Source organism: Dromaius novaehollandiae, chromosome 31, assembly GCF_036370855.1.
Source record: "Dromaius novaehollandiae isolate bDroNov1 chromosome 31, bDroNov1.hap1, whole genome shotgun sequence".
NCBI lineage: Eukaryota > Metazoa > Chordata > Aves > Casuariiformes > Dromaiidae > Dromaius > Dromaius novaehollandiae.
Genome location: NC_088129.1, coordinates 806,046 through 826,869, shown reverse-complemented (window position 1 = coordinate 826,869; position 20,824 = coordinate 806,046). Strand labels below are relative to the sequence as shown.

The 20,824-nt window shown below is 54.5% G+C and overlaps 2 protein-coding genes and 1 long non-coding RNA gene across 15 annotated transcripts; 1 reads left to right on the top strand and 2 right to left on the bottom strand.

The window, feature by feature from the left end:
- Positions 1–1,451: 1,451 nt before the first annotated feature.
- Positions 1,452–3,871, bottom strand: LOC135324117 (uncharacterized). The gene is made up of 4 exons (XR_010385473.1): positions 3,833–3,871; positions 3,110–3,134; positions 1,973–2,004; positions 1,452–1,725 (listed from the first exon to the last, which is right to left on the bottom strand). It is a non-coding gene; the product is annotated as an uncharacterized LOC135324117 (long non-coding RNA).
- A 1,290-nt stretch (positions 3,872–5,161) lies between these two features.
- Positions 5,162–10,147, top strand: LOC135324105 (uncharacterized). 3 transcript variants are annotated; one of them, XM_064499626.1, is made up of 9 exons: positions 5,162–5,441; positions 6,076–6,114; positions 6,325–6,618; positions 6,967–7,017; positions 7,506–7,592; positions 8,291–8,315; positions 8,614–8,722; positions 9,418–9,449; positions 9,697–10,147. In XM_064499626.1, the coding sequence occupies exons 1-9, from the start codon at positions 5,336–5,338 to the stop codon at positions 9,749–9,751; spliced, it is 798 nt and encodes a 265-aa protein (XP_064355696.1). In that variant the 5' UTR covers positions 5,162–5,335; the 3' UTR covers positions 9,752–10,147. The 3 variants fall into 3 exon arrangements, with proteins under 3 accessions (XP_064355696.1, XP_064355698.1, XP_064355697.1); XM_064499628.1 differs by lacking the exon at positions 8,614–8,722; XM_064499627.1 differs by lacking the exons at positions 8,291–8,315; positions 8,614–8,722.
- A 2,193-nt stretch (positions 10,148–12,340) lies between these two features.
- LOC135324104 (uncharacterized) lies at positions 12,341–20,068 on the bottom strand. 11 transcript variants are annotated; one of them, XM_064499619.1, is made up of 12 exons: positions 19,509–20,064; positions 19,321–19,424; positions 19,159–19,233; positions 18,252–18,290; positions 17,691–17,781; positions 17,208–17,501; positions 16,809–16,859; positions 16,234–16,320; positions 15,568–15,592; positions 15,227–15,282; positions 13,790–13,821; positions 12,341–13,166 (listed from the first exon to the last, which is right to left on the bottom strand). In XM_064499619.1, the coding sequence occupies exons 3-12, from the start codon at positions 19,192–19,194 to the stop codon at positions 13,095–13,097; spliced, it is 783 nt and encodes a 260-aa protein (XP_064355689.1). In that variant the 5' UTR covers positions 19,195–19,233; positions 19,321–19,424; positions 19,509–20,064; the 3' UTR covers positions 12,341–13,094. The 11 variants fall into 11 exon arrangements, with proteins under 11 accessions (XP_064355689.1, XP_064355686.1, XP_064355685.1 ...); XM_064499616.1 differs by lacking the exon at positions 12,341–13,166 and having other exon boundaries at positions 13,188–13,821; positions 19,509–19,547; positions 19,806–20,067; XM_064499615.1 differs by lacking the exon at positions 12,341–13,166 and having other exon boundaries at positions 13,188–13,821; positions 19,509–19,674; positions 19,806–20,066.
- Between the last annotated feature and the right edge of the window lie 756 nt (positions 20,069–20,824).

Here is a 20,824-nt window from a genome sequence, read left to right as displayed (position 1 = left end):
GCAGTAGGTAGATAGGTGCTGGCTCTGCAAAGCTGGCCTTGCCTGCCCCGACATCGGTAGAAGGGGACAGGTACCCCAGGGGTGCCTGAGGTGATAACCTGGGGAAGGTGCGGTGTTGGCAGAATCCCTAGCTGCTACAGGAACGGCTGTTGCAGCCCTGCTGAGCCCATGCCTCCAAGAGAAAATCCCACTGGCTGGGGGAAACTCATCTCCACCCCAGTAATGCCTGGGAGCAGCGCCCTGTGACACGTTCCGGTTGGGGAGTCCCAAACGACTCTTCCTACCACGTACCCAATGGAGGTACTTGGACCAAAAGACCTTTTGGGTAGCCACCTACCCACATCTGACCTTGCCTCACGTTCCCCTGTGTAGCAAACAGGTGATGCTTCTCTAGCCAAAAAGATGCTTTTTTCACAAAGACATTATTTTCCTTCCTCCACATCTTCTGCACATGCTTCTTCTTGTCAGGAACAATGGCAATTCTTTGTTGCTGCTGTGCACATTGTGGGGTATTCCCTCTAAAACTCCAGGGCTGTCTCTTGTGAGATGTTGGGGACCTGGAAAACAAGGTTATCATGGTGGGGGGAAGGAGACAAAAGAAAAAGGTTCTTGGGAAAAGAACAACAAGGAAGAAGCAAGGGCTCATCAAGAAACAACGCCATGCCAGAAATCACGTATCACACTCAGAGCCAGCAGATGCAATAAGACAATTTTCTTTTCCCCTTTAAAGCCTCGCCCGCTACAGAGGGACAACACCTCAACATATGCCATCGTGAATTACTCCCGCATGCAGGCTGCGTAGCGTTCCAGCATGGAAAATGAGCGGCGAGGGTGGCTGCTGCTTGCATTTTCTCCCTCACTGCGAGAGTCCCCGTGGTGGTGAAAGGGGGCTGGCATGTCCAGTCCAGGCTTATCTGGGGTTTGCTGTTTCAGGAAAGGGCTGTCTGTCAGTAGCCAGGTGGCAGTTCCTTACTGATGCTCCCAGCTCCCCATCTGACAATGTTCTCCACCTTTCCCTTTCCAAGCTCATTTCCACTCCCCAGCCATACTGGGCTTTACAGACATCTGCATAGACTCCAGCATGTTTCCTCCCATTGCAAAAACCCACCATGGGCCACTCCTCGGGCATGCTTTCTGCTTCTTGCCAGGGAATCTCTCACGCTCAGCTGTGGAGGGCATTGCCTGACTGCAGACCCTGTCCGTGCAGACATATCCACATGCAGCCACACACAACATCTCCCCCATGCCCAGCACTTTCCACACATATACGACATGTATTCTGAATGACTTATATGAAAAAGAAATATGTGACTATTCATATGTTTTTGTAATTTCCATTCCCAGATGAGCTGTGTGGATGCCACCCCTGCCTGCACAACTCGCTCTTCACAAAGCTGGGAGCAGGCTCATTTTGTGGAGAGAGGTCTCTGGATCTTCTGGCAGCTCCCTAAGTGCACATCCCCCAGGAGAGCCAAAGCCCAGAGTCACTGGAGGACAGGAGAATCGCCAGCTGGGAATGAGGCATCCTGAGCCCCTCTGGAAATGTCCAGCCCCTTGTCCCAGGATCCTGCCCCCCAAATACAAATCCTCGCAGGGGAGAGGCAGCTCAAGCAATCCATGCAAATGCCATCTCATGTGCTGCATAACTCAGAATCTGGCTGAGTCATCTCTCGCTTTCCCTCTATTGGCGTTCAATGACTCTTCCTCACAGCTTGATCTGTCGACCTTTCAAAGAGAAAGCACAGTAGCCTGAGCCTTTTGGTGCGGGTCATGGAAACAGACCCTGAGGCTGGGCCGGGAGCACTCAAGGAGGGGACCGAGAGCCACAGCAATGCCAAGGGAGAGTCCCAGCCTCATGGGAAATGTTGGCTTTGAGGTGGTTTGAGTTGGTATTTCCTTCCTCAGACATGTGCTGTGTTTGAGCAAAGAAGGGATTGCACAGCCTGAAAGCCTCTGTAAGGGTTGAACTCACCTTAACTCTGCCCAGTTCATCAGTATTGACATCTGGCAGGGAGAGAATCAGAGTTAGGGCTTAACTGTCAGCAGGAGGTAGAGCCCCCTCTCTCCGCCCCTCCCAGCAAAATTACCCCCACGCACCCAGGCTTGTAATGCCAAAGCTCCTCACCCACTGAGCACACGCAGCGTGGGTATTTGCAGTGCCCTGCTCCTGCCTGCTCCAGGCAGGCAGACCCCAGCAGCCACCGCTCACAGCCCGGAGTATCCTTGACCTGAGAAAACCACACATCCCGCTTCCATTGCTGGGGACAAATGCTCAGTGGGGCCTCTCAGCTCACATCCAGACAGGAGGCCTTTCCCTCCTGCCCCCTGTTCCATCACCTTTTCTGCCTCCCTAACAGGAGTCCTGAGACCTTGTTGCAGCTGCAGCTGATTCTTTGTGTTCATAACGACTCCCTTGCCTTCCTTTTCCCACTACAGGAGACCGACCTTGTGGTTGGGGCATCCATTCTGCTGGTGAGAAACTTCCCGCCCCCCCGCCTGAAAAGTGCTTTGCACAACCACATGGCTCCCAAGGAGTACATCTGCTCGGAGCTGAGCTTTGAATGGAAAGCATAGCATCAAGGGAAGAAAGAAAAAAAAAAAAAAAGCAGCTGTGTGGGAGGGAGGAGCCACAGGTTTATACAGTAGGAATCAGGATGGGATTGGGACTAGCTATGAGGAAAGAACACTGCATATGGCACAACCTTTGCCTTGCAAGCAAAGACCCCACCCCTAGGAGAGCAGAGCAGGACACATGGGGACTCACACAAATCCTCAGGCAAGTCTTTAGCACTGCCGGTAAGAGCGAGTGGTCTGGAGAAAAGGAAGAAGGAGGAAAAGCCATTGAGGATCTGGGGTCGCACGGACTTCCTTCAGGGACAGGTTGCTGCCTCCTGCAGATGGCCCTTTGTTTTCTTCGATCAGGCCCTGAGCCAACCCAAGGGCAACTGGAGCTTTCCCCGTCTCCACCAAAGATGAAGACCATCCCACATTATGAACAACACAGTCCCTGGGTAGGAAAAACGTGGGGAGGGGGGCCACAATGGGGGCTTGGGATCACCCTTTCCCCCTCTACCACACAGCCCTTCAGTTAGGAGGGATTTCTGCTCACCTCTGGTTTCTCCCTTCACAGGCAACTGCAAGAAAGAGAGAGGGAGAGGCAGGAAAACAGCATTATTGCAAAGAGCCCCAGACAGCCATGCTCTGGGCTGGATGATGAAGATGGGCTGAACATTGGCACCTCATTTCAGGAGGGGTTTTTCACACCAGCCTACACAATCTGCAGTCCCATTGCCCACATTCCCTTCTCCCAAAGTCCTCAGCAGCCGTGAACACCCCAAGTGGCAAGCAGCCACGCTGGCTCCACTGAGATCAGCTCAGGGCTTCCCCTTTGGTGCCCTGCAGGCAGCCCAGAGAGCTGAGGGCAAACTTCTGCATCGGGCACGGATGCCTTCAGTCTTTCCTTCCTGCCTTTGGCATCCCAGGGGAAACACAGCACGTGCACTGTCTTTCCCATCATGGCACCTTGGCTCACTGCAGGTGCCAAAGCAAAGACCTGAGAGGCTCTGCTTCTCATGAAAGAGGAGGCAAGAGCAGGCCATCCCAAACCAATGCAGTTCACTCTGAGCTGCCTCCAGGTTCTGCACACTTCAGGTCTGGCTCGTCCCAGGGCATTTCTCCAGCAGGCTCACTGGGAAGCTGCATCTAAGCTGGCAGCCTGATGCCTCAGCAAAGCTTTGAGCTCACTTTCTGCACCTTTCACTAAAACATCAGGCCCACATCACGACGCAACCGGTACCTCTGGGTTTATCACGGACTTCCCCGGATCACTTACATTTCTTCACGGTGAAATACGTTGCTGGAGGCAGGAGCAGGAGGAGGGAGGCAGCCACTACGCCCAGTGCGATGCCTGTTGTGGGTGCTGGGGGGAGAGAGGGGCACCGGAAGAGCCGGGTTGGCTGAGAGCACTTGACGCTGTGCCCCCTTGCAGCCCCTGGTCACTGTGGGATCACCGGGGTGCCTCTGTGCCTCCCCCATCAGGAAGGGGGCAAGGACCAGATGGGGACGGGACAAGCATGGGGTCAGCATGGCAGGAGCTGGAGGGTGTTTTCAAGGCAGCAGAAACTGGGAGGGAGTCAAGTGAAGGAAGAGACCCCACGAGAGACCAAAGCCAAAGGTTCAGGGTCAGGGGAGCATGAGGAGGAGCAAAATGGGGGAGTGGAGAGTATTAGGGCAGAGGAAATGTCATGGCACCGTTGGGGACAAGCGGAGAGCAGCACATCCCCACAGAGCCCAGAGACCCCAGGCAGCAGAGCCTGGGTGCTGACCTCCGTTTTACAGTACCAGGAGGCCAGCACCCCATGCTCCAAAGCCCCAGGGAACTGTGGGTGCGGGGAGGGAATGTCTTACCTCCGGGCGATGGCTTTTCCTGGGGGCTGGTGCTGGGAGTGGTGGCAGTGCCTGGGCAAGAAACACAAAGACACTGTCTCTGCCAGTCCCCTTTCCCTCACCCTCCAAAAGCTGGGTGAGGCTGGCCAGCACAGAGCAGAGCCCTGCAGGCCTGTTCCTGGCTTGGACAGTGAAGGCGGTGATCGAGAGCCACTGCAATGCCAAGGGAGAATCCCAGCCTCATGGGAAATGTTGGCTTTGAGGTGGTTTGGGCTGGTATTTCCTTCCTCAGACGTGTGCTGTGTTTGAGCAAAGAAGTGATTGCACAGCCTGACAGCCTCTGCAAGATATCCTGCATCGTTTCTGAGAAAGGGTCCTGTGTGACCCCTATGCAGAGCGGAGCAGGGCTTGCTCTGCCATGCCACAACACCGAGCTTCATAGTGCAAACTCTCGGGAAGGGGTAGGGGATGGAGCTAGGAAATGCCCCTGTGCCAAGGCCATAGCTCCACGCAGCTGTTGTGATACTGCAAGAACGTTTGTGATGAGCGTGGCCAGAAAGTCCATCAGGTCACCCAAGCCCCATCCCAGAGTCCCTCTCCTGAGGGCAGTGCCTGCTGCTTGGGGGCAGAGATTGGCTTATTCTCCTCTTTCGAGTTGAATCATTTTTCCTGAGGGAAAAATCATACCTCCCACTGGAAATGCAGCTTGCTGGGAGTTAATCAGTGAGTTAACCTAAGGCTGTGTACGTGGCGGGGCGGGGGGGGGGGGGGTGTGAGTCTCAAAATAAGCACGTTCAGAGCTTGCAGAGAGACGAGGAGGGGAGGAGGTTCACTTTCCACTCAGAAGCGAGGGCCACGCTGCCCACAGACATGCATCAGCCTTGTCCTCAGACATGATGCAGGATCCCGCAGCCCTCGGCACTGAGCAGAAAGCAGGGCCTCGGGGCAGATGATCGCAGGAGACATCTTCCCACAGAGGCTGAAGCTGATTTGGGAAAATATGTGGTGTCGTAGCCCCCGTCCTGACCTCCCCACCATCCTGTTGTGGATGCTTGGTGAGTCTGCGGTGGGGGCTGCTTGCTTCAGGCTTTGAGATGGGGCTAATGGGCTTTGGGGACTGTGGAGAAGAGAGGAGCCACAGCCACTGATACCCAGGTCCAGATGTGCAGTAGGGAGATGGGGTGTGTGGGGGCAAACTGTCACCATTCCGGCAGCAGAGATGTGCAGACACAGAGTGCAGGGGGAAAAGATGGTCGGGGACTCCATGTGGAGAGAGGAGGAGTGATCCTCCTGTTCAAGGAGCCTAAGCTGCACGTGGAAAATTAAAAATAATTTAAAAAAAGAGTAAAGGATGGAATAATGATTGCTTTTCAGACTTCAGCATGGTTTTTTTTCATCCTGAACCATGCTCTCATAACTGGCTTTGGATCAATTTCTGAGATTGACCAAGAAAGTCAGCAGTTCCAGGGACAGGGACTTCACCTTGAACACTGAACCCAGCCAAAATGGGGTTGGGATAATACCAAGCAGTGAGATGAGTCTGAGGAGGTGCAGGCTGGAAACACAGGGGCGAGGAGGTGCCTGCCCAAAAGGACATGCTGGTGGCAATGAGTGGGGACCAGGGCAGGTGCTCGCAGGTGAGCCTGCTCACTGCCTCTCTAACCACTCTCCCCTGTGCCCGCAACGCAGGTGCCAGTGCAGCCACCCAAGACTTCTGCAGCTCTCCAGGTGAGTGTGAGCACAGAAATGGACGTGGACAAGGGAGGGGTGTGTGTGTGTGTGTGCGCGCGCGTGCGCATGTGTGTGTTTGGGGGAGGGGGCATGGGAAGGGAAAAGTCTTTTGTCCTTCTCTTCCTTTACTCTCTCCTGGATCCAGGGTGTTTTCCAGCCCCTCGGGTACTAACACTGGCCTGAGGCTCCCCTGTGTCGTCTCTCCAGGTGACCTCCCAGCTCCTGAGCTGATCCTGAATGTGATCAGCGCTCAGGAGGGAGAACTGGTTTTGGCTCACTGCTCCATGGGTGGGGAGTTTCCCGCTACCCAAATCATCTTCTGCAAGGATGGGATGGAGGTGTACAGCCTGAAAGCCGTACGGGGACAACTGAGTTACTCCGTTCCCCTGAAGGCCTCCCAGGAGAGCACGGGGAGGTACACGTGTGGGTACCAGCACAAGGATGGGAGCAACCGGGTGAGAAGCTCTTCCCTCAGTGCTCCCCGGGACCTGGCAATCGCAGGTGAGATATGGCACACAGGCAAGGGCAGGTGGTCCAGAGCCTGAGTGGACACTGAAGGAGGGAGGGGACCCTCTGGCTCCTGGCAGCCAGTCCCAAGGTTTCCCTGTGGAATCGTAGCAGTCCCCAGGAGTTTGGGATACTCAGGGTCAGGCTGCTGCTCTGCTCGGCTTTCAGCCTTGGCTTTGCCGCCTGGGGTTACTTCCCTCACAGGCCTGAAGGAATGCCCTCCCTGTCCCAGGCAGGAATGGGCCTGCAGGGCTCTGCTCTGTGCTGGCCAGCCTCACCCAGCTTTTGGAGGGTGAGGGACAGTGGGCTGGCAGAGACAGCGTCTTTGTGTTTCTTGCCCAGGCACTGCCACCACTCCCAGCACCAGCCCCCAGGAAAAGCCATCGCCCGGAGGTGAGCCATTCCCTCCCCGCACCCACAGTTCTCCGGGGCTTTGGAGCGTGGGGTGCTGGCCTCCTGGTACTGTAAAACGGAGGTCAGCACCCAGGCTCTGCTGCCTGGGGTCTCTGGGCTCTGTGGGGATGTGCTGCTCTCCGCTTGTCCCCAACGGCGCCATGACATTTCCTCTGCCCTAATACTCTCCACTCCCCCATTTTGCTCCTCCTCATGCTCCCCTGACCCTGAACCTTTGGCTTTGGTCTCTCGTGGGGTCTCTTCCTTCACTTGACTCCCTCCCAGTTTCTGCTGCCTTGAAAACACCCTCCAGCTCCTGCCATGCTGACCCCATGCTTGTCCCGTCCCCATCTGGTCCTTGCCCCCTTCCTGATGGGGGAGGCACAGAGGCACCCCGGTGATCCCACAGTGACCAGGGGCTGCAAGGGGGCACAGCGTCAAGTGCTCTCAGCCAACCCGGCTCTTCTGGTGCCCCTCTCTCCCCCCAGCACCCACAACAGGCATCGCACTGGGCGTGGTGGCTGCCTCCCTCCTCCTGCTCCTGCCTCCAGCAACGTATTTCACCGTGAAGAAATGTAAGTGATCCGGGGAAGTCCGTGATAAACCCAGAGGTACCGGTTGCGTCGTGATGTGGGCCTGATGTTTTAGTGAAAGGTGCAGAAAGTGAGCTCAAAGCTTTGCTGAGGCATCAGGCTGCCAGCTTAGATGCAGCTTCCCAGGCAGCCTGCTGGAGAAATGCCCTGGGACGAGCCAGACCTGAAGTGTGCAGAACCTGGAGGCAGCTCAGAGTGAACTGCATTGGTTTGGGATGGCCTGCTCTTGCCTCCTCTTTCATGAGAAGCAGAGCCTCTCAGGTCTTTGCTTTGGCACCTGCAGTGAGCCAAGGTGCCATGATGGGAAAGACAGTGCACGTGCTGTGTTTCCCCTGGGATGCCAAAGGCAGGAAGGAAAGACTGAAGGCATCCGTGCCCGATGCAGAAGTTGGCCCTCAGCTCTCTGGGCTGCCTGCAGGGCACCAAAGGGGAAGCCCTGAGCTGATCTCAGTGGAGCCAGCGTGGCTGCTTGCCACTTGGGGTGTTCACGGCTGCTGAGGACTTTGGGAGAAGGGAATGTGGGCAATGGGACTGCAGATTGTGTAGGCTGGTGTGAAAAACCCCTCCTGAAATGAGGTGCCAATGTTCAGCCCATCTTCATCATCCAGCCCAGAGCATGGCTGTCTGGGGCTCTTTGCAATAATGCTGTTTTCCTGCCTCTCCCTCTCTCTTTCTTGCAGTTGCCTGTGAAGGGAGAAACCAGAGGTGAGCAGAAATCCCTCCTAACTGAAGGGCTGTGTGGTAGAGGGGGAAAGGGTGATCCCAAGCCCCCATTGTGGCCCCCCTCCCCACGTTTTTCCTACCCAGGGACTGTGTTGTTCATAATGTGGGATGGTCTTCATCTTTGGTGGAGACGGGGAAAGGTCCCGTTGCCCTTGGGTTGGCTCAGGGCCTGATCAAAGAAAACAAAGGGCCATCTGCAGGAGGGAGCAACCTGTCCCTGAAGGAAGTCCATGTGGCCCCAGATCCTCAATGGCTTTTCCTCCTTCTTCCTTTTCTCCAGGCCACTCGCTGTCACCGGCAGTGCTAAAGACTTGCCTGAGGATCTGTGTGCGTCCCCACGTGTCCTGTTCTGCTCTCCTAGGGGTGGGGTCTTTGCTTGCAAGGCAAAGGTTGTGCCATATGCAGTGTTCTTTCCTCATAGCTAGTCCCAATCCCATCCTGATTCCTACTGTATAAACCTGTGGCTCCTCCCTCCCACACAGCTGCTTTTTTTTTTTTTTTTCTTCCCTTGATGCTATGCTTTCCATTCAAAGCTCAGCTCCGAGCAGATGTACTCCCTGGGAGCCATGTGGCTGTGCAAAGCACTTTTCAGGCGGGGGGGCGGGAAGTTTCTCACCAGCAGAATGGATGCCCCAACCACAAGGTCAGTCTCCTGTAGTGGGAAAAGGAAGGCAAGGGAGTCGTTATGAACACAAAGAATCAGCTGCAGCTGCAACAAGGTCTCAGGACTCCTGTTAGGGAGGCAGAAAAGGTGATGGAACAGGGGGCAGGAGGGAAAGGCCTCCTGTCTGGATGTGAGCTGAGAGGCCCCACTGAGCATTTGTCCCCAGCAATGGAAGCGGGATGTGTGGTTTTCTCAGGTCAAGGATACTCCGGGCTGTGAGCGGTGGCTGCTGGGGTCTGCCTGCCTGGAGCAGGCAGGAGCAGGGCACTGCAAATACCCACGCTGCGTGTGCTCAGTGGGTGAGGAGCTTTGGCATTACAAGCCTGGGTGCGTGGGGGTAATTTTGCTGGGAGGGGCGGAGAGAGGGGGCTCTACCTCCTGCTGACAGTTAAGCCCTAACTCTGATTCTCTCCCTGCCAGATGTCAATACTGATGAACTGGGCAGAGTTAAGGTGAGTTCAACCCTTACAGAGGCTTTCAGGCTGTGCAATCCCTTCTTTGCTCAAACACAGCACACGTCTGAGGAAGGAAATACCAACTCAAACCACCTCAAAGCCAACATTTCCCATGAGGCTGGGACTCTCCCTTGGCATTGCTGTGGCTCTCGGTCCCCTCCTTGAGTGCTCCCGGCCCAGCCTCAGGGTCTGTTTCCACGACCCGCACCAAAAGGCTCAGGCTACTGTGCTTTCTCTTTGAAAGGTGGACAGATCAAGCTGTGAGGAAGAGTCATTGTACGCCAATAGAGGGAAAGTGAGAGATGACTCAGCCAGATTCTGAGTTATGCAGCACATGAGATGGCATTCGCATGGATTGCTTGAGCTGCCTCTCCCCTGCGAGGATTTGTATTTGGGGGGCAGGATCCTGGGACAAGGGGCTGGACATTTCCAGAGGGGCTCAGGATGCCTCATTCCCAGCTGGCGATTCTCCTGTCCTCCAGTGACTCTGGGCTTTGGCTCTCCTGGGGGATGTGCACTTAGGGAGCCGCCAGAAGATCCAGAGACCTCTCTCCACAAAATGAGCCTGCTCCCAGCTTTGTGAAGAGCGAGTTGTGCAGGCAGGGGTGGCATCCACACAGCTTATCTGGGAATGGCTGGGAAACACGGGGAAAGCATGAAAGTTCTGCAAGCTTTAAATAAAAGTAGGAATTTCCACTGCAAACAGAAATGTGCTGTTTCCTTAGGCTACACTAGAGGTCTGAAGTACAGCAAGCGGATTGCACCCTGAGAGTGAGTGTGTCTCGGCCAGGATCCTAGCAGAAACCTGGCGAGTTTGGCTCACATGTGGGCATCAAAACCCAGATGGCTCAGAAATCTGTACAGCTTTTTGTAGTGTGGAAGCCTCAGTATTAATTTACACTGCTAATCAATAACCTGATTAGAATGATGGTGCAAGACCATTAGGAGCTTGCTAATGCCTTTCTCAGCCAAGAAATACCTGCATTTCCCTGTCTACCTGTGGTGCCTGGGCACTGTGCAACACATTTGCGTGCGGAGCAGCTGCTGTCAGAAACACCAGCACATCCTTTCAGCAGTCGTGTCCATCAGCCAGGGATCCTGGAACTGCTTTGCTTGCTGCAGGCTTTGTCCTGTTGCCTTCTCCCAAACTAGCTGCACAAAGAAAACGCTGAGCAGCAGCGATATCTACCACCACACAGGTTGCCCCATGCCTTTGCACAGTGTTTTAAAGGTTCCTGTTGCATGAGTCGTTTTTGGCACAGCAAATACAGCAACTGTATTTTGGCTGGCAGCCAGACTTGAGACGCAAGAAAGTCAAGGGCAGGAATGAGAGGCAGTAGCAGAGAGTGAACATGAAGCTTTTGGGGCGCTGAATTCAACTCTTGTGATTATTTGTCCTGTTGTAATCGGGGTCAAGGCATAAACTGGGAGAGCCAGGGCTCAGCCATTCTTTCCCCAAGTGCTGCAGTATCACCCCCATGGTGCCCATGGCTAAGGCGTGCTGTCAGGAGATCATTCCACAGCCCTCATCCCTGTGTCTGCAGCACACTAAGCACAACTCTCAGCGATAGCGCTGCCTTCTGAAATGATTCCCCAAACTAACCACTTACATGCCTGGAGCATCTAACAGGGAGCACTAAACATGGAGCATATCTGTAACAACGGATCAGGATGGTGTTCTCCCGCCTGCCTCATCTCGTTTTGGTGAGAAACAGGATTGCTGGGCTGATGAAGAGAAGTCCTTTGCAGTCCTGAAGCTACAGGAGTTGAGGAATTTCTGAAAACCTTGGCACCCCTGAGGCCACAGGGCGCTGTGCCCAGCCAGTTTGCATGAGCTCCTGGCGTGAGCATGACCTGGGACATTTCCCAGGGGGAAACCTCTGGAAGAGATACAGCTCAGGGTTAAACTGGACACCAGCCCAGAGTGAGGTGTCGCAGACTGGCTTCTATTTTCTCCATCCCTACGTAGGCTCTTCCTCCACTGCAGTTCAGGATGGTTGCCCAGCTCTTCAGCACCTTCATGCTCGACATGCTGGGGCAGAAAGAGCAATCTTGCAGCAGACCATGCTATGACAACATGGCTCGTGCTGGCTATAATTGCTGCCATCCCAGCACAGGCCGCACAGACAAGCCTGGGCCCAATTTAGCAGAAGAAAATGGCTTTGTGGCATAGCGTGTGAGCTCTTGGGTTGACTGTGTGCGCTGCAGCCATGGTGGGATGTGGTGGCAGGGCAGGGCTCCAGCAGCGTAAATGCAAGCCCGTGCCTTGGCTGAGGGGAGCTGGCTTCTCTGCTTCTGGCAAGAGTAAGGTGAAGGTAAGAGCCAGTGCATGAAAATCCCAGCACAGTCCAGCTCGGCCTCGATATGGTCAGAAAGCAGCAAACGTAACAGCTGAGGTTCAGAAAGCAAAAAAACAGCGTGGATAGAGCTGCTGCAGAAAGGAGTCTCCCTCTTCCAGGTTTGCACTTCTACAGTATGTCCTGCCAGGACCAGACAGTGAATTTACACTGTGTTCAGGTTTCGTTCTGGAAGAGGGTTTTTTTTCCTTTTTCCTAGAGCAGGCATTTAGGCGCCACCCCTTCTGCACCCCACAAAACCCAAGACAATATCAGTGATAAGAATATTGCACACTGGAGTGTTCTGCATGGCAAGGAAAAGGTAGAAGAGAGGTGTCTCTCTCATCCATTCAGTGCTCTGGGGGCCTGGTCTAGCAGCAGGCAGAAGGCACATCTTGCATTTGGCTCAGCTGAGGGCAGACATCTGTGATGAAGACAGCTCCATGTGTGATCCCTACATACCTCTGCAGTTCCCTGTCAGCTACTTAATCCCATTCCTCAAGTGATGTGTAAGGAAATTAGACAGAGATGCAAGCCGCCATAAAACTTCCGACATGTTTATTCTTCATTTAAGCAAACAAAATGTCATTATTGTGCAAATATACACACAAACACACACAGACTCACCCCTATGTCTATATACCTGTGTAAACCTACATGCATCTGTGTGGGTAGAGAGAAGACCACATGGACAGATCTATCATGCACTTCATGTCTACATATTATACGCACAGGAAGATGCAGATATCATCACTTGAGGTACTCTAAAATATATATTTCCAAAACCATATGAATACTCACATATTTCCTTTTGGTAAAAGTCGTTCAGAATACATGTCGTGTATGTGTGGAAAGGGCTGGGCATGGGGGAGATGCTGTGCGTGGCTGCATGTGGATATGTTTGCATGGACAGGGTCTGCGGTCAGGCAATGTCCCCCACAGCTGAGCGTGAGCGATTCCCTGGCAAGAAGCAGAAAGCATGCCCGAGGAGTGGCCCACGGTAGGTTTTTGCAATGGGAAGAAACATGCTGGAGTCTGTGCGGATGTCTGTAAAGCCCAGTATGGCTGGGGAGTGGAAATGAGCTTGGAAAGGGAAAGGTGGAGAACATTGTCAGATGGGGAGCTGGGAGCATCAATAAGGAACTGCCGCCTGGCTACTGACAGACAGCCCTTCCCTGAAACAGCAAACCCCAGATAAGCCTGGACTGGACATGCCAGCCCCCTTTCACCACCACGGGGACTCTCGCAGTGAGGGAGAAAATGCAAGCAGCAGCCACCCTCGCCGCGCATTTTCCATGCTGGAACGCTACACAGCCTGCATGCGGGAGTAATTCACGATGGCATACGTTGAGGTGTTGTCCCTCTGTAGCGGGTGAGGCTTTAAAGGGGAAAAGAAAATTGTCTTATTGCATCTGCTGGCTCTGAGTGTAATATGTGATTTCTGGCACGGCGTTGTTTCTTGATGAGCCCTTGCTTCTTCCTTGTTGTTCTTTTCCCAAGAACCTTTTTCTTTTGTCTCCTTCCCCCCACCATGATAACCTTGTTTTCCAGGTCCCCAACATCTCACAACAGACAGCCCTGGAGTTTTAGAGGGAATGCCCCACAATGTGCACAGCAGCAACAAAGAATTGCCATTGTTCCTGACAAGAAGAAGCATGTGCAGAAGATGCGGAGGAAGGAAAATAATGTCTTTGTGAGAAAAACATCTTTTGGCTAGAGAAGCATCACCTGTTTGCTACACAGGGGAACATGAGGCAAGGTCAGATGTGGGTAGGTGGCTACCCAAAAGGTCTTTTGGTCCAAGTACCTCCATTGGGTATGTGGTAGGAAGAGCCATTTGGGACTCCCCAACCGGAACGTGTCACAGGGCGCTGCTCCCAGGCATTACTGTGTCAATTCAGACCTGCTCACCCCTTGAAAGCGGGACCAACCCTGGCCAGCACATGCCCTCCCTCGGGCCCTCATACCTTGGTGTAGGCCCAAAGGCATGCCAAGACTCACCCTGCCACCTCCAAAGTGGGCGATGGTGGAATCTGGGTGGGGGGGGAAAGAAAGCCACAATAAGTCCTTGCTTCCCCCTGCAAAAACCACACTCCCTTGATGAACACCAAACCCCGTGGGGTGCCGGAGGACTGGAAGGAAACCGCTCTCCCTCCAGTCTGCCAAAAGGGCAGGAAAGAGCACCCAGGGAACTCCAGGCCAGTCAGCCTCACCTCGACCCTGAGGAAGATGATGGAGCAGCTGATCCTGGATACCATATCAGCACACATGGAGGACAGGTAGGTGATGGAGAGTAGTCAGCATGCATTCACAAAGGGGAGGAGGGTTGACAGCAGGTGGAGGGAGGTGATCCTTCCCCTCTGCTAAAAACTAGTGAGGCCACACCTGCAGTGCTGGGTCCACTCCTGCGCTCCCCAGTACATGAGAGAGATGGAGCCAATGGAGCAAGTCCAGCAAAGGGCTACTAAGGTGATGAAGGGACTGGAGCATCTCTCATAGGAGGAAAGGCTGAGAGAGCTGGGACGGTTCAGCCCGGAGGAGAGAAGGCTCCAGGGGGATCTTATCAATGTGTAGAAATATCTGCAGGGAGGATGTAGAGAAGACAGAGCCAGGCTCTTCTCAGTGGTGCCCACAGGGCAAGCGGCAACAGGCACAAACTGAAACACTATAGGAATCTAAGGAAATTGGATCTGAAGCTAAGCAAAAGCTTTTTTCCTGGGAGGGAGGCCTCTACTCCCTGTCCCCTTCTACCGCTGTCAGGGGCAGGCAAGGCCAGCTTTGCAGAGCCAGCACATATCTACCTACTGCTCTGCCTCTGCATGCATGTGTGTGTGCAGAAACCAAGTCAGCCTGCAAAGAGACCTGAGCTCACACACTGCACAGATACAATTTCCTTCCCTCTCCACAACACGCCCTGCTTGCTGCTGCCTGTGGTTTCAGTCTCTGCTCTCAAACTTAACAGTAAGACATTTCCCAGCCAGACCTGACTGCACCCTGAAGTGGACTCACCCCCTCAGTTCCTGCATCTGGCTTTGGCTCAAGCTCAAAACAGAAACTATGGTGAGGTGAAAACAAAGAGCAACCACACACAGAGCTGGGGGCTGTGTGAGAGCCAGGGGCTGGAACAGGTGGGGAAAGAGCCCACTGGCCCAGTGGGGTTTGTCACATCTAACATTAATGAACTGCTGGCCAGGGAGGACATGTGGGGTGGCAGAAGGTGCCACATGGCTGGACAGGCCCGAAACGAGGGATGGGGTGGAGAGCACAGGAGGAGGGTTTTGGTCCCTGCTCCTCTGTGCCACTGCTGAGATCCCAGCATGGCAGGTCCCTGGGCTCAGGGTCACTGGCGGTGCTGGGGCTAACCCAGGCCAGGAGAAGGGGGTTTCCCCATGGACAGAGGGGTCTCTGCCTTCCTCGGAGAGAGGAGCCGACACTTACAGTGCATCTGGCCATAGTCGGTCGTGTCCTCCGCGTGGCTGGGCACATCTTGTTGCCTGGAGAGAGCAAGCAGAAGAGGCATTCAGGATCTGCAGTCCTGCTGCCCTCCTGCAGTGACGGGGCAGGCGGGTCCCTCCTGAGGAGGGCTCTTCCTTGCCCCAGCTCAGGGCCTTGGCCAACCCCAGGGCAAACCCAGGTCATCGCTTCCTCTGCCATAAGGTCAAGCCATTCCAAAGACATGGACAATACTGCTCCTGGCAAAGGGACCACCCCAGGGCACCGGGCACATGGGATCACCCCTTTCTGCCTCATCGCCTCAGCCAGCAAGGATTTCTGCTCACCTTTGGTTTCTCTCTTTACAGGCAACTGCAAGAAAAAGAGAGGGAGAGAGAAAGAGAGAGGCAGTGAAAAACCGCCTTGGGAGGCTGGGGGGGTTTTAGATGAGCCTACACAATCTACACAATCTCCCACATTCCCTTCTCCCAAAGTCCTCAGCAGCCGTGAACACCCCAAGTGGCAAGCAGCCACGCTGGCTCCACTGAGATCAGCTCAGGGCTTCCCCTTTGGTGCCCTGCAGGCAGCCCAGAGAGCTGAGGGCCAACTTCTGCATCGGGCACGGATGCCTTCAGTCTTTCCTTCCTGCCTTTGGCATCCCAGGGGAAACACAGCACGTGCACTGTCTTTCCCATCATGGCACCTTGGCTCACTGCAGGTGCCAAAGCAAAGACCTGAGAGGCTCTGCTTCTCATGAAAGAGGAGGCAAGAGCAGGCCATCCCAAACCAATGCAGTTCACTCTGAGCTGCCTCCAGGTTCTGCACACTTCAGGTCTGGCTCGTCCCAGGGCATTTCTCCAGCAGGCTGCCTGGGAAGCTGCATCTAAGCTGGCAGCCTGATGCCTCAGCAAAGCTTTGAGCTCACTTTCTGCGCCTTTCACTAAAACATCAGGCCCACATCACGACGCAACTGGTACTTCTGGGTTTATCACGGACTTCCCCGGATCACTTACATTTCTTCACGGTGAAATACGTTGCTGGAGGCAGGAGCAGGAGGAGGGAGGCAGCCACCACGCCCAGTGCGATGCCTGTTGTGGGTGCTGGGGGGAGAGAGGGGCACCGGAAGGGCCGGGTTGGCCGAGAGCACTTGACGCTGTGCCCCCTTGCAGCCCCTGGTCACTGTGGGATCACTGGGGTGCCTCTGTGCCTCCCCCATCAGGAAGGGGGCAAGGACCAGATGGGGACGGGACAAGCATGGGGTCAGCATGGCAGGAGCTGGAGGGTGTTTTCAAGGCAGCAGAAACTGGGAGGGAGTCAAGTGAAGGAAGAGACCCCACGAGAGACCAAAGCCAAAGGTTCAGGGTCAGGGGAGCATGAGGAGGAGCAAAATGGGGGAGTGGAGAGTATTAGGGCAGAGGAAATGTCATGGCACCGTTGGGGACAAGCGGAGAGCAGCACATCCCCACAGAGCCCAGAGACCTCAGGCAGCATAGCCTGGGTGCTGACCTCCATTTTACAGTACCAGGAGGCCAGCACCCCACGCTCCAAAGCCCCGGAGAACTGTGGGTGCAGGGAGGGAATGGTTCACCTCCGGGCGATGGCTTTTCCTGGGGGCTGGTGCTGGGAGTGGTGGCAGTGCCTGGGCAAGAAACACAAAGACGCTGTCTCTGCCAGTCCCCTTTCCCTCACCCTCCAAAAGCTGGGTGAGGCTGGCCAGCACAGGGCAGAGCCCTGCAGGCCCATTCCTGCCTGGGACAGGGAGGGCATTCCTTCAGGCCTGTGAGGGAAGTAACCCCAGGCGGCAAAGCCAAGGCTGAAAGCCGAGCAGAGCAGCAGCCTGACCCTGAGTATCCCAAACTCCTGGGGACTGCTACGATTCCACAGGGAAACCTTGGGACTGGCTGCCAGGAGCCAGAGGGTCCCCTCCCTCCTTCAGTGTCCACTCAGGCTCTGGACCACCTGCCCTTGCCTGTGTGCCATATCTCACCTGCGACTGCCAGGTCCCGGGGAGCACTGAGGGAAGAGCTTCTCACCCGGTTGCTCCCATCCTTGTGCTGGTACCCACACGTGTACCTCCCCGTGCTCTCCTGGGAGGCCTTCAGGGCAATGGAGTAACTCAGTTGTCCCCGTACGGCTTTCAGGCTGTACACCTCCATCCCATCCTTGCAGAAAATGATTTGGGTAGCGGGAAACTCCCCACCCATGGAGCAGTGAGCCAAAACCAGTTCTCCCTCCTGAGCGCTGATCACATTCAGGAACAGCTCAGGAGCTGGGAGGTCACCTGGAGAGATGACACAGGGAAGCCTCAGGCCAGTGTCAGTACCCAAGGGGCTGGAAAACACTTTGCCTCCTCAATGGAAGAGTCTCTTCTCCAAGGGTTTGCACCAGGGGAACACAACTCCTTTCCCTTCCCATGCCCACCTCCCTACACACCTCCCTTATCCAGGCCCATCCCTGTGCTCACACTCACCTGGCGAGCTGCAGAAGTCCTGGACAGTCATGCCAGCACCTGCATTGTGAGCACAGGGGTGAGTGGTTTTGGACGCAATGGCCAGGCTCACCTGCAAGCACCCACCCGGGTCAGCACATGGTACCACCGGCATGTCCTTGCTAGGCAGGCACCTTCCCTCCCGCCTTTCTCCATCCTGCACCTCCTCAGACTGGTCTCACCACTTGGAACTTCCCAGGCCAGTTTTGGTGGGCTCATTGGTCAGGGTGTTTGTCCCTGGCTCCATTAAGCATTCAAGAATCTGACAAGTCTCACACCAATCCCTCAGGTCCTTTCTGGAGTTTTGTGCCCCATACACTGACTCCCCATCTTCCTCCCTGCACAGGATGTGCCCTATCCTGCACCCAGGATGTTAGAGCAGAGGAAATATCATGGCACAGCTGGCGAAAGGCAGAGCGCACATCCCCACAGAGCCCAGAGCATCAGACCCGGTTGCTGAACCCCATGTCCTTATGCCAAGAGCCCAGAATCCCTTGGCCCAACGCTCTGGGGAACTGTGTGTGCAGGGAGGGAATCACTCACCTCTGGCTGAAGGCTTCTCCTGGGACCTGGACCCACTTCCTGGGAAGAAAAGTAGGCAATGTTAGCGTCTCCAGCCCTGCCCAGCTACTTGCACAGACCAGGCCCTCCCTCGAGAACATGTCCTGCAAACCATGCTGAGCAAATATTTGTGGGAAAGGGAGCACAAATCGATGGCCAGATCCCCATGAGGGAAAACCAAGAAAATCCATGCAACTGTGTTGCAGTCATGGGGCTCTGCTTACTGTCACTCTAACAAATGTCATTATAAATAAAAAAATGCATCATACAGATTAAAGTCCTACTTAGCTCCGGCCCCACAACCCTCCTGCTTCCATCATGCTGGGCACAGGAGAGGGGCAGGATGCTCTTCCTGGGAAGGGAAGAATATCTGTGGGGCTCACAGAGGCTCAAGAGACTCCTTGGCATGGCTCTGTCCCTTCCAGCACCCCTTCCCCTCACCCTCTGAGAGCCACAACACAGATGGTTTCACACAGGCCGGAGCCCCGGATCCCCATCCCCAGCAGGGTCAGTGAGGGCATCACTGGGATGGTGCTGGGGGAACTTTCCCCGGGTGGCAAAGCCAGGGCTGAAATATGAGCAGAGCAGCAGCCTGACCCCAAGCGTCCCCACCTCCTGGGGACATAGCAGGGTCCCACAGGGAAAATTGGACACAGGCCACCGGGCACATGGAATCCTCTCCTTCCTCCATGGACTCTTGGGGCCCTGGAGTGCCTGCCCACACCTCAGCACCATGTCTCACCCACGATTTCCAGATCCTGGGGAGTCTGAGGCAGAGTTGCCTCAGGACCAGAGTCCTCAGCCAGTTGCTCCCACCTCTATGCTAGTACCCACACACGTACCTCCCTGTGCTCCCCTGGCAGAGCTTCAGGAGAACAGAGTAACTCACCTGTCCCAGTTCAACATTCAGGCTGTGAACCTCCATCCTGTCCTTACAGAGAAAAGTTTTGGTTTATACGTGACTCTGGAAAGGCAAAAGAGTGGATGAGAACTGTGTCGCCAGCCTGAGCAGAAGGTATGTGGAGGTTCAGCTGAGGAGCCAAGAGGTCACCTGGAGAAGAGGCAGTGATGGAGGATGTCAGGGGCTAGCATCAGTGACTGCAGGGCTGCAAAACAGCTTGCCTCCAGGATGATCACTCCTCCAAGGGGTCAATCCTGGGGAACAAAACCCTTTTCCCTTCCTTTCTCCACTCCCCTCATGCTTCCCTTGTCTGGGAACATCCCCGTGTTCAGACTCACCTGGGGAGCTGCCAAAGTCCTGTGTGGTCACACCGGCACCTGCATCGCAGAGCAGATGGGTGAGTATTCAGAGAAGCAGCAACTAGCCTCACCTGCTAGCACCTGCCCAGGACCCTATATGGAGTGACCAGTGTGTCACTAGGCTCATTGTTCAAGGCTGGTGTCCCTGGAAGTGTTAAAATTCTCAGTAAATCTCAGAAATTGATCCAAAGACGATTACAAGGTCATGGCTGAAGAAGAAAAAAGCATGCTAAAGCTTGCAAATCAGTCAGTTCTCTATCCTTTACAATATATCACCTCCTGAGATCGCTTTCTTTTCTCTTCTTCACAGCTCCCCCAAAAGGCTGTGGGATCCTGCGTCATGTCTGAGGATGGGGCTGCACTCTGTCAGACTGAGACCGACTGAGTGTCACAGGAGAACAAAGGCTCTGAGGCTAGTGATGAAAAAAAACAAGAGCGCTGTGATGTGGGGCTAGGAGGTGGTGAGGAGAGCTGTGAGTGGAGCCACAGCTCAGGAACTGGTTTGTGTCAGCATCCCTGCCCACCAATGTTGCACCTCCAGCAGTGCAGGAGCATTGCATGAGCCCGCTTGCAAGCCCCAGCCCGTCTTTGCACTATTTACAGGAGGCAGGCAAGCTCTGGTCTTTCTTGGTCTGTTTTCTGGTTTTCTAATTTCCGTTGCAGGAGGAAACAAGTCATCACTTAGCAATTCAGAATTTGACCTGAGAGGGCTGCTCTGGCCTGTGTGAAACACTCTCTCAAACTGCTTTAGGTGCATTTCAGTTGGGCATGATATGACCCAGAACACCTGGGAAAACTAGCTCCAAAAGCTTCTGGGTGATTCTTGTTCGTATTTTTCTTTAAAACAGCAATGATTTCCAAACACTCCCAAAATTTCCAAAGTCTTCTGTGCTCTGGGAAGAAGGACTGTGACTGTTTTCTATTGAAAAAGCCTGGAAAGGTGTGACAGGCCTTGCAAAAGCTGTGGGAAAGTCCCGGGTCCTCACTCCATCTTCAGCCCCATCTCCCCACACACACACATACCTCCCTGGGAAATTTTGAAATCTCCCCCTCAGAACTTCTGTTTCCCATCTAAGTGTCATGTTTATCTTTCTTCCCTTTCAGCAATCAGCAGGGTCTTCTCTTCTCTTTTTTATACCCTGCTCTCAGGAAACACAATTGAATACACTCAGATTTAGATATCCAGGTTTTTTTACCTCCCCTCTGCTGCAAAGTGGCACTTTCATTCACATGCACAAAATCACTCAGCAGGGACACACAAGAAAGCATCCTCTCCTTCTCAACAGCCAAACTCC

Coding starts and splice junctions, on each gene's coding strand:
- LOC135324105 (XM_064499626.1), top strand. CDS start 5,336: ATGATCGCAGGAGACATCTTCCCACAGAGGCTGAAGCTGATTTGGGAA. Junction 7,018..7,505: donor GGAAAAGCCATCGCCCGGAG/GTGAGCCATTCC, acceptor CTCTCCCCCCAG/CACCCACAACAGGCATCGCA. Junction 8,723..9,417: donor TCTTTGCTTGCAAGGCAAAG/GTTGTGCCATAT, acceptor TCTCCCTGCCAG/ATGTCAATACTGATGAACTG.
- LOC135324104 (XM_064499618.1), bottom strand. CDS start 19,194: ATGGAGGTTCACAGCCTGAATGTTGAACTGGGACAG. Junction 18,291..19,158: donor TGAATGTTGAACTGGGACAG/GTGAGTTACTCT, acceptor TTTTCTTCCCAG/GAAGTGGGTCCAGGTCCCAG. Junction 15,283..15,567: donor TGTAAAGAGAGAAACCAAAG/GTGAGCAGAAAT, acceptor TGCTCTCTCCAG/GCAACAAGATGTGCCCAGCC.